The sequence below is a fragment of the Pezoporus occidentalis genome, unplaced genomic scaffold (assembly GCF_034315485.1).
Source record: "Pezoporus occidentalis ecotype Australia unplaced genomic scaffold, CSIRO_AGI_Poc_V1 ctg151, whole genome shotgun sequence".
NCBI lineage: Eukaryota > Metazoa > Chordata > Aves > Psittaciformes > Psittacidae > Pezoporus > Pezoporus occidentalis.
In genome coordinates this window covers 152,073-163,390 of record NW_026913328.1, presented here as the reverse complement: position 1 = coordinate 163,390, position 11,318 = coordinate 152,073, and the positions used below count along the sequence as shown (strand labels likewise).

General features: G+C 47.9%; 1 protein-coding gene across 1 annotated transcript; it reads left to right on the top strand.

Moving 5' to 3' along the window:
- The first annotated feature begins 49 nt into the window (after nt 1-49).
- Nucleotides 50-11,068, top strand: ILKAP (ILK associated serine/threonine phosphatase). Its single transcript, XM_062611092.1, has 11 exons — nt 50-208; nt 968-1,033; nt 2,202-2,324; nt 3,041-3,167; nt 4,067-4,173; nt 4,647-4,740; nt 6,648-6,735; nt 7,100-7,221; nt 9,005-9,124; nt 10,504-10,585; nt 10,788-11,068. Exons 1-11 carry the CDS (start codon nt 163-165, stop codon nt 10,926-10,928), a joined length of 1,116 nt encoding a protein of 371 aa, XP_062467076.1. The 5' UTR covers nt 50-162; the 3' UTR covers nt 10,929-11,068.
- The last annotated feature ends 250 nt before the right edge of the window (nt 11,069-11,318 follow it).

The following is an 11,318-nucleotide window of genomic DNA, read 5'->3' as shown; positions in this document are numbered from 1 at the left end:
GGGGGCGGAGCCAATGGCGGCCTTCCGCTCCCGCCCCGTCGAGGGCCTACTTCCGGTCTATCTGCGGTCGCTGATTGGCTGCGAGAGGAGATTGTCAGCCCGAAGAGGCGGGACGGCGCCTGGGCACGGGGAAGCGGCCTTGGCGGCGGCGCTGCCCGCGCGATGGATCTGTTTGGGGACCTCCCGGAACCCGGCTGCTCGGCGGCGGGTGAGCGGGCGCTGCCCCGCGACGGGCGCCCAGTTCCCGTCCTGCCCTGTCCGCGCCGGGCCGCGGGGCCGGGACTCGCCCTGGCACGACACGGCACGGCATGGCCGCGCGGCCCCGCCGGGCCTGCTGCAGCGCTCTGTGTTCAGCGAGCCTCTGCGGGCGAAGTGTCGGCTCCGGGCCGCACCTGCAGCGCGAGCACCGGGGCGGTGATAGCTGAGGACTCCCAGCGCTTGAGGGGTGGGGGAGAAGGGAGCGGGGCGGGTGAAGAGGCGGCTGCAGGAGGGGATGACTCGGTTTGGGTTCGTTTTGGTGGGGTTTCTGTGCTGTTCTCTTTCCCTGGGGCTCGTTCGGATGCAGGGTGTTATCCGTAAGATTTAGGCCATGCTGGAGCTTTTCCCCTCACTGCGGTGCTGCGGGTCGTGGGACTGTGGAGAGCTGTAATGTTACCTGAAATAAGTTGGTGCTTTTTTGGCCCCTCCCATGCTATAATATCTCAATTTGGCTGGTGAGGGGTGGTAATACAGGTTGTGTGGATTGCTAGAAACCAAACAAACAAGTTGTTCTCAAGATAAAAGTTCACATCATCCCCTAGCAAGTGGTTGTCCTGCACATGTAGGAGCTGCCTAAAGTAGAGATGGACAAAAGGTAGCCAAGGCTCTCCTCTGTCACCCCACCTGTGCTCAGCTGGAGGGCAGTCCTTCCAGAAACCACCCCTTGAGTGCATGCAGTGGATCCTTACTTTGTCCTGGTGCCTTACAGGGAAGGAAGCCCAGAAAGGACCTCTCCTCTTTGATGATCTCCCACCAGCCAGCAGTGCTGACTCAGGTATGGGTGCTCTATTTCCTATTTCTTCTATTATTTTGGCTTTGCATGCTTTCTGCATCAGCATCATTTTGAGATGAAACTAGTGCAATCCCTTTTCTTTGATAGACAGGATAAAACCAGTGGGTTTATCAGATCGGCACATGTGTGCAGAGCAGCTACTCTCCTCCTGTGTTGTTTTTTTTGTTGTTGTTGTTGTTTTTTTTAATTTATTATTTTGATAATCACAGAATGGTTTGGGTTGGAAGGGACCTTAAAGCTCATCCAGTTCCAACCCCTGACCACGGGCAGGGACACCTTCCACTAGACCAGGTAGCTCCAAGCCCCGTCCAGCCTGGCCTTGAACACTGCCAGGGCATTAGGGCTTCTCTGGGCAACCTGTGCCAGGGCCTCAACACCCTCCCAGGGAAGAATTTTTTTCAGTATCTAATCTAAATCTCCCCTCTCTCAGCTCAGAGCCATTCCCCCTTGTCCTGTCACTGCAGGCCCTTGTAAAAAGTCCCTCTCTAGATTTCTTATTGGCCTCTAGGCGCTGGAAGCTGCTCTAAGGTCTTTGTTGAGCATTCTCTTCTCCAGGCTGAACAAGCCCAGCTCTCTCAGCCTGTCTCCATAGCAGAGGTGCTCCAGCCCTCAGAGCATCTTTGTGACCTCGTCTGGACTTGCTCAAGCAGCTCCACATCCATCTTGTGTTGGGGTCCTAGAGCTGGATGCAGGACTGCAGGGGGTTTTCACCAGAGTAGAGGGAGAGAATCCTCTCCTTCAACGTGCTAGCCACGATCCTTCTGATGCAGCCCAGGACATGGTTTAACTTCCTTAGCAGTTAATTGCAAAAAAGGCTGGTAGCTAAGAAACAAAATGTGGGTTGGTGGGGAGAATCAGCAGCTTCCTAGCTGAGCACAGCTGTGCTGTGCCTGAGGTAGGCCATGTAATGTAAAGTGATCAAGTCATCAATATGTGCTGTGGGTTGTACATGCTGAGTGAAGTTGGGTGTGTGCATTTGTGGGCAGTTAATATGTCTTGTTCAGTGCTAACTCTGGTCACTTAATGCTGTGTGAGAGTGCCAGCCTGCACCCCTGGGAGTGCTTCGGTATAAAAAGGAGTTGCTGCTGAATTCATGCAAGTAAAACAGAGCTGGCAGATTTCAATCATCTGCATTTTTGCTTTCTTTCAGCTTCCAGTGCTACTGAGCAGGTCTCGTCAGCAGGGAGCCACGGGAAAGGGGAGAAGAGAAAGTCCTTGGAGGAGGAAGAAAAGAATGGCAGGGAAGAACTTGTGGAAAAGAAAGTTTGTAAAGGTTTTCAGACAGTTTGAAAACAAATGTACTTAATTTGTACTTTTGACATTGGGCTTAGTAAGTCCAGACCAAAGCTAAGGTTCTTCAGTCTGCTTGTGTTTTCAGCCTCTTGTAGGGAACAGACTGCTGGAGCAGTCTGTGGAAACCCTTCTTGCTCCCTGGCACTCTGCCTCCCTCACCCAGGTCTTTTTACCAGCCCTGCTGAAGTGGCAAAAGCTGAGCAGCAAGCAGCTCAGCCTTTGCAGGATAAGTTACCGTACTGCCAAACGGGGTACTGGTTGTGAAACTTCTGGAAGGCTAGAGCCACACCAGTTTCTTTTGCCACATCCACAAATCTCTCCACTGGGTGGCTGCTAAAAAAGAGACTTGCTGTTATACATAGGGCATTTGACTTCAGTGCAGGTGCCTGCCTGTCATGCCGTGCTTTGTTAATCTGCAGGTTCAGTCGCACACTTCCCCTGCTCTCCCCACACCATTTAGTAAGAGCCCTGTCTGATGCCCAGCAGTCCTGCTTGGTTATAGCTGCCTGCCGGAATGGGGGCAAGCAGCTTTTATAGCTGCTCACCTTGGGGTCACTTAAAATCCCATGTTACAAATGTCAGAATAGGGTTCTGAAGGCTGAAAAGTGATCACAGATTGCTGTTTTTTTTTTAGCCTGAGTTGAGAAGATGGTGGAGTTTGATTTGCCTGCATGTGTGTGCTTTCTTCCCCTTTAGGGTCAGTGGGCATTCTTGGATTGAAGGGTTATGTGGCAGAGAGGAAAGGTGAAAGAGAAGACATGCAGGATGCACATGTCATCTTAAATGATATCACTGAGGAATGCCAGCCTCTGCCCTCCCAAATGTAAGTGTGCCACAACTGTCAGAATAAAGCTGTGGATGGCAGCCATCACAAGGGTGAAGGAGCTCCAGCTTGCTTCAGCTAAGCCCATGATAGGATCCTTTTTGCTTTAAGCAGCTCATGCTCTTGACTACACCTGTGTCGTGTTGTATAGTTTGGGCTTGTTGCTGGGAGACCTGGATAGCTGTGCTCTGTGCAAATCACGGGACTACTGTATGCAAATACCTCCCTTTGAGTGATGCTCAGTGGATTTGGTCACTGAATTCACAAGGGTTGTGAGGGCCCAGTAACTCTGGATATTGAGCCTAATGTTAGCCAAGTGTCGTCATGGGTGTTTAGAGACCCTCAATTTAATTATAAGTAATGAGGCCTTATGTTAGGGATTTTACAGTGTGTTTCACAGTTAAGTGTGCCATTTAACTGTGGCACTGGAGAATGCTTAAAGAAGAGAAACTCTTTTACTTGAAAAGCTGAAATCCTTCAGCAAAAAAACACGTACAAGTGTGTGTAAGGGGGAGTGTGTGTGTTTAAAGGAATGCTTTCAAAGACCATCCTGATATGGGATCTAGCTTCTGAACTAGTAATTGTCCTGAGAGCTTAATGTTCAGAGGGATCCGAGTTTCTTGTCTGTAGAATGGTTTCAACAATTTTAGGCATGGAAAGAACTGTAGGATTGCTTAGGCTGATGTCTGTGTAGTGCTGGGGAGTTGTAGTGGCCTTGAGGTGAGGCATATGCTTGAATGTGTGAGTTTACAGACTTGCTACCTTTGTGCCTTGGAGAACAGTATTTACTCAGTCTGGCTAACACGGGACAGGGCATTATGGAGATGAATGTGCTCGATCCCACTGTCTGCCTAACTGTCTCTCTTAGCCCCTTTCTGCTACACTTTGTTCCCTCACAGCACACGTGTCTCATACTTTGCTGTGTTTGATGGCCATGGGGGAGTCCGAGCCTCAAAATTTGCAGCACAGAACATGCACCAGAACCTGATTAAGAAATTTCCTAAAGGTGAGAGAATTGGAATTAGGGCTGTAGGACAACCATCATCTTTTCTGCCTTGCAGTGGATAGGGAAATTGGTTTATTTGGGTGTCATTCTACAGTTCCTATCCTTTATTCCCAGGGAGTTACTGCAAGACTGCTCTGTCTCCTGGGGAAGAGGGCTGGAAGCCTTTTAGGCAAAAGGGTACAAGTAGCCAGTTGTGAACCACTAAACAAGTGTGAGATGCACTGTTGCCAGTTTTGGCAGTGCTGCTTCAAGCATGAAAATATCCCTGTGGGGGAGAGGGATGTGTCTTAAATTCTTCATACATACTAGTGCACAGATTTTTGGTAGTGTGAACCCAGGATGTACCTTAGCTGCTGTGCACAGGGTCTGAGAGATGCACTGGCTGACTGCATATTGAGTGGGTGAAGGGAGAGACTCGGATAGGTCAGATATGTTTTAGCTGGAACTTAGTTGCTCTTTTCCCTGTCTGACAGGTGAGGTAGCCAGTGTGGAGAAAACTGTGAAGAGATGCCTTTTGGATACCTTCAAACACACAGATGAAGAGTTTCTAAAGCAGGCATCCAGCCAGTAAGTGTAAATGCTTCCCATGCATTTGTATTTCTTTGCGTGCATCTCACAGACCTTAGTTTTGAGCAGGGCAGAGGAAACTTTTGAGTTGTGTCTGTGCTTTGGGAAAACCCCAAACATAGGTGTGCCAGGCTGCAACTGTGCCATCTGAGTGCCTGCTAAAGCTAGATCGTGGCATGTTCTGGTCTTACTCTGTGGAAAGCAGTCTGTAGGACCCCTTAGACCAAAATACACCTTTGTAGTAAAGGAAGGAGACAAAATGTGACCAAGAGTGCACTTCTGTCCTTACCAGGGCATCTTGTTTGTCTTCTTTTTAAAGACTTGCCATGTTGGTGAAGTGGCTAATCCCCTACTGCCTGAGATGGGATCTCTGTGTTGATGGCTTCGAAGTGTGGCAGAGGGTATCTGTAGAGCAGTACTTTGCTGGCTGTTGTGTGCAGCTTTCTTTAGAGCCGCATTCCTGTTAGCAAGTGTGTGCTTGCCAGGTTGGAGCACATCTCTCAGGTTGTTTTTAATGCTGTGTGTTGAAAGACTTAACTCTCCCAATGTAAGCTGAAATCTTGCTTTCTTCGCATCTTTTGAAAACGGAGATGTTGAAGAAAAATGTTCCTCATCTTAAGCTGTTTCTTTTGAAACAAAGCTGAAAAGCACAGCAGCTACTTTCAATGGGATAAATGCCAGCCCACTTTCCAGCTGAGTTTTGAGAGCAAGCTACCTTTTCTCATTCTCTGCTGAACTGTGTGAACTAGGGGAGATGTGGATTGCATTTAAAACACAGTCACTTTGCTACCAGTCCTTTAAATGTTTGGGTTTGTTTGTTTCCCTCCCCGCACACTCTCCCAGTGCACCTCTAATGCAGATTGAGAGCCTGGTGATGCATCTAATTCTGAGATTCCTTGCAAACTTTCAGTTTTAAGTATACTGAAGACTGGCTCAGTCTTTTATAAGATAAATAAGTTTGACCAGGCAAAAGGAAAAGAGCTTCTTTGAGTTTGTCACAACAGTGTCATTCCCAAACTAGTCTCCATTTGGTCAGAAATATGATTTATGACAAAGGCACTACAAAGGATTTCTAGTGATAGCTGTATTGCTGACTAAATAAACGCTCTTCATTCAGATGCACCTTCGAAGTTAGGAAAACTGGATTATATATGTTTATAAATCAGTCTTTCAAAGCTAGTTTCAGTAGAGTGGCATCGTAGTTGGGCTTAATTGTGGGGAGGACTAGTCTGGCATCTGTAATCTAAGAAAGGCTTCTCATTTTACTTGGAGCTCTAGACTTACAAGCTTAACTACAGCAAGTGAAATATCAGGAGAGTGACTGAATGGGTGGTGTTGCTGCTGAGGTGGGATTATGAGGACAGAGGCAGGTGTGCAGGGGTACTATGAGAAAAAGGAAGGGATATTAAAGCAAAAAGGAAGGCAACCCTGCTGCAGTTGTGCCTGTGCCTTCCTTTACTGCAAATGAGGAGCCTTCTGAGGAGTCTGGAGAACTTGTTTGCTTGCAGTGCTGTAGCTTCTGGGCAGCCATTGGGGCTGAGCCTGTTCCAACCACAGCTGAACTTTCCTGGGAGCCGAGTATGAGGAAGGGCTGGTGTGGGGAGCATGGCTGGCAGTATTTGAACCAGTTGGGCATTGGCCATGCATTTAGAAGGTGGTACTCTGCAGTTCTGCTGTTCTTGTCCAGCTCACTATTCACCATCAACAGTTTCCGTAGCCGCTTGAGGCAGCTGCTTTGGGCTTGTGCTAGCTGACTGTAGCATGTTGGCACACAACGCTTCACAACATGCAGACACACACACACACGCATACACATAAAACTTCCTTGAGTACCCTGGGAGCACTCTGTGACTAATTTCTTAAACATTGTTTTCCCTCCTTAATAATTTCATTCTTGTTCCCTTCAGGAAGCCAGCATGGAAGGATGGCTCCACAGCTACTTGTGTCCTAGCTGTCGACAACACTCTCTACATAGCCAACCTCGGGGACAGCCGGGTAAGCAGAACAGGAAGCCTACTGCTGGAGCCTTTATTCTTCCAACAGCTTTATTCACCCTGATGGGTGAGGTGTGTGGGATGCTCCAGTTGCTGTGAGCTCCCTAAATGTTCTTGCAAAGCATCTTGTTTTGCCTGGGTGCTCCCTATATGTTCCCACAAAGCATCTTGTTTTGGCTGAGTGCAGGGTGACAACTGTGTTGTCTCCCATAAAACAACTAATGTGCTAGCATTCTCTTGATGGTGCTAAATATCTAACAGTACGTAAATGTAGCCCCATTCACTACAATTTGCAGCTCTCTCTCTCAAGACTTTCTTCTGTAGTTTTGTTGTTGTTTGCTCACAAAGGTCTTTTGTCAGCACAGGCGATTCTGTGTCGTTACAATGAAGGCAGTCAAAAGCATACAGCCTTAAGCCTCAGTAAGGAGCATAACCCTACCCAGTATGAGGAGCGTATGCGGATACAGAAAGCTGGAGGAAATGTCAGGTAAATGCCTAAACGGTGTGAGTGAGCAGATCTAAACCCTGGCCCAACTATGGGCCTGAGCATTGAGTTTCTGGAGTTTCCTGTGCCCAGCACTCATGGTAGTGACAGCATGGAGAGAATCTGTTGCTGCCTATGGGAGGCACAGCAGTGCCTGAGGTGTTTAAGGATTCAGTGGTTTGAGTTGGTTGATAGGGGCTAGTTTGTTTCCCAGGGGCTTACAATGGCAGTGAGGTGGTGTGCTGCAGAGGCGGGAGCCTGCATGAAAGCCTGGCAGCGTGATGCAAGCATGCACATGCTTAAGCTTGACCTACAGAGTTGAACTTGATTGTTAAGAAGTTAATGCTTACTTCACACTGTGGCATTGGATAGAACTCACTTCCTTGCAGCATCACCTTTCCCCGGTGATGGTTTGAGAGGGCATGAAAAGTGTTTGATGTTGGTTGGCGTTGCTCTCCTGGGGGTTAGCTGAGGTGCTGAGGAGGCCCGCAGTAGGAGGGAGGTTTCTGGAGCCATAGTGGGATTATGTTATATATATTAACATTATATATATTAACATTCCTGTGCATATGGATGTGCATGGCTGCTTGGGCAGCTGATGCTGAGCACAACAGGTGTGTCTGATTTCTCTGTCTAGGTTTTCTTCCTTCTGTGAATGCTGTTTCTTGATTTAACGGTATTGTCACAAGAGAGAACTCTGTACAGGTGAAGTACCCTGGTGCCTGCAGAGGCAGAATGCCCTGTGGCGAGAAGTGGGTTCAGTTCTGTCACATTGCTGTGTCTAGAGTGCCTTGTTCCCCTTATCTCTGGAGAACAAATGCTGCTTCATATGCTTAGTACTGATCTATCTTTGCATACAGGAAAGAAATGGGCCAGTGTCTCTTAGCTCTTTTTAGAATGGGAAACATCTCCCTGGCTGCCTGGGAGCCTTTCCCACTGGTTACAGTTCAGTATTTTGGACCCAGGAGAAAAGTTGCATGGCGTATGAGTATCAAATCTCTGTGACATGCTTTTCTGTTAAGTGGGGCTGTTTAGACTCTGAGATGAATGAGCTTCTTTCTTTCCAGGGTGCACAGAAGAGCCTTTTGGGAAGAAGATGCTCTGTTTTTGGAAAGGTGGAGTGTGGGAAGCTGCTTCTTTTGGAGCAGCACTCAGTTAATTGGAAAAGTTTAGCAAGCAGAAATGCTTCCTAAGGAGAATTTTAAGTTGGGTTTCACAGAACTGGTTGCTGTAATCAGTGGTTAGTAAAGACTAAATGATCAGGAGGAAGTGCCATGGTTCTTGCTCCTTGGAACTGCCCATAGCTGAGCCAGTCTATAGTGGTTGTTATCCTGATAGGCAGAGCACAGGAGAGGGACTGCTGGCTCAGACATGGTCTTGCCTGCTGCCATTATGTGCTTTTACTGAAATGCAGTCTGCTGGATGCCTTGCCAAAAAATAATCTGTGAATTCAAACCTCCACCTCCAGGAATTCAGCTCAGCATATAACTCTTATTTCCCTGGCTTGCTAGGCCAAACAGGATTTGAGTTAGGGCAGGGAGATGGAAAACAGCCTTGAATTCTCCTAACTGCATTTCTTCCTCCTCCTCTCAACTTGTTTCCCAAAGTTTCACACAAATGTGCAGAAAGGGAATGAGACGTTGAACGGAAGATGGGAACTTGCTGGGGGAGTGGGTCAGGATTTGTAGGAGGCAGCTGAACACACCATGAAGCATGTCCTGGTCAGGCATTGCAGTGAGATGTGCATGTGTGTGGAGGACTCTCAATGTTTTCTTCCCTTATGCAGGGATGGAAGAGTCCTGGGAGTGCTGGAGGTTTCCCGCTCCATTGGGGATGGCCAGTACAAACACTGTGGTGTTATCTCTGTGCCAGATATCAAACGCTGCCAACTCACAGACAATGACAGGTAAAGGGTGCCTCACAGAGGGGGGATGGCTGTGTCTTAGGTCTGCTCAGCTGCACGACCCTGTGTGCTCTGCGGTTACTCCCAAGGCACTTCAGATCGTGCAGAATGAGAAGATGCTCTTACTGCTGCTGTCTCTCTGCTCCTGTTTCTTATTAGTGTAGTGGGATAATGCTGCTGCCTTACCCTGCCAAGATACTGTGAAGGCTTCTGCTGGAGAAACCGGTCTTGCAGCGGTGACAACGTACATGAGCCTTAGACTTCTTTCATTCTCTGAATAAGTTTACACACCACTGCTCAAGCAGTTAGTTAAGGCTTCAATCCTTGGATCCCCATCTTGTCCAAGAGTTGTTCCTAGCAGCTGTGTTGCCTGCAAACACTGTTGCATTTGACTCTGATATTTGAAGATTTGAGTTACTTTTCTAACATATGATTGGCAACGACAAATTGCTGTGAGCTTTTATGTCAGTATGACCCTGCAGGCCCTCTGAGGTGAGAATGTAACCCAGTACTGCTGCTTTTTCTGGGATTAGAGTTCCATATCAAGTGATCCACTAAAATATTTCTAGAGATATTCTGAGCATCAGCTCTGAAACTATGTCTTCGGAGACAGGCGCTGCTCTGGCAGGCTGGACACCTCTGTGGGATGCCTGAGGTTTTCCTTATCCGATAACTGTGGTTAGGGCTTCTGGTTAGTGCAGTCACCCGTGCAGGCAGGGAGTGCACAGCAGGCTGGCTCCCCCATCCTCTGATGAGGAGCCATGACTCAGTTCTCCTGGTCTTGGCCTTTGTATCCCCTCAACCATCTGCAGCCTGCAGGAGTACCTTGTGGCAGAAGTTTCCAATCACAATTATGCTTCTCTTTCTGGGTTAAGCTGCTTGGTTTTCCTTTGAATGTTTCTATTTAAATTAAGATACTGCATACCTCAGGGGTGTGGAAATGTGAAGGATTTAAAGTGGTGCACATACTGGCTGTGTTTCTCTTACTTCCTTGCATTAGCTACTTCACAGGGAACTAGGTGAATGAAAAGGACTTAAAGAAAAGAAGCAGTCGAAAAGAAATAATGAAGGTTTCCAGCAGGGCATGGTATATGGCCTTGGCTAATGGTGCAGTATCAATGGGTCTGCCAGGATGTCTTGTTCTAGGTCTTATATTGGTTGCTCGGATCTTTGACATGTTCTTTGAATTTCTTCAGTTCCGTGAGTAGTAGATTCTGGAGCACCAGAGGACATCTGGTGTTTCTGACAGATTTTCAGATGAGATTTATAGCACCTTCCATTTGGATTGGAGTGTGGGTACTCATAAAATAGCTTGGAGGGATTTTCCTGTAACTGGGGTGCCAAAGATTCAGCCTTGGAACTTGTCTCTGCTTGATTTCTAGGTTCATTCTGATAGCATGTGATGGCCTCTTTAAAGTCTTTACACCAGAAGAAGCTGTAAACTTCATTGTTTCCTGCCTTGAGGTGAGGAGAAGGCAGCTGGGGGCTGGGCTTGTCAAGGCAGGGCACATGGAATAGAATGATTCTGACTTGCAGAAATGTACTTCTGCCGGATATCCTCCCTTATACCTGAGGTTGTCCTTACTTGTTTTGCACTTTGTCCTTATTTGGGGCACTTACATGCTTTGTTGGGAGCAATCAGTATTGTCTTTCCTTGTCCCACCAGGATAAAAACATCCAGATGAGAGAAGGGAAGCTGGAAGCAGATGCTAGGTATGAAGCTGCATGTAACCGACTGGCCAACAAGGCAGTACAGCGAGGGTCGGCGGACAATGTCACAGTCATGGTGGTGCGGATAGAGCACTGAGAGATGAGGAGCGGCAGCAGGTTCCCCAGCTTCTGGTGGATGTAAGGAAAGGGAGAAGTCTGGGTGTGTGCATGTGTGGCCAGGGGAGGGAGGGTCCTGCTGGGTGTTCTTCAGTGTAAATAAAGTTGGGTTGGTTTTTTTCTAATAGTTGTAGTTCACTTGGCCAACATGTTTTTTAAGTGTCTGCCAGAGTGGATCAGCCTACGGGGGAATCTCTTGTTCTGTCAACCCTCCTTCAATGTCTTGGCAAACCAAATAAATCCATTTGGCAGAGGTGCTAGCAAGAGCAGGTATCTGTGGGCATGAACTCTGACAGCTGGTGTAGTTCTGCTGTTCATTACTTTGAGCTTTGTATGAGGCCCTGGGAGAGTCATGAGCTCTTAGGACTCG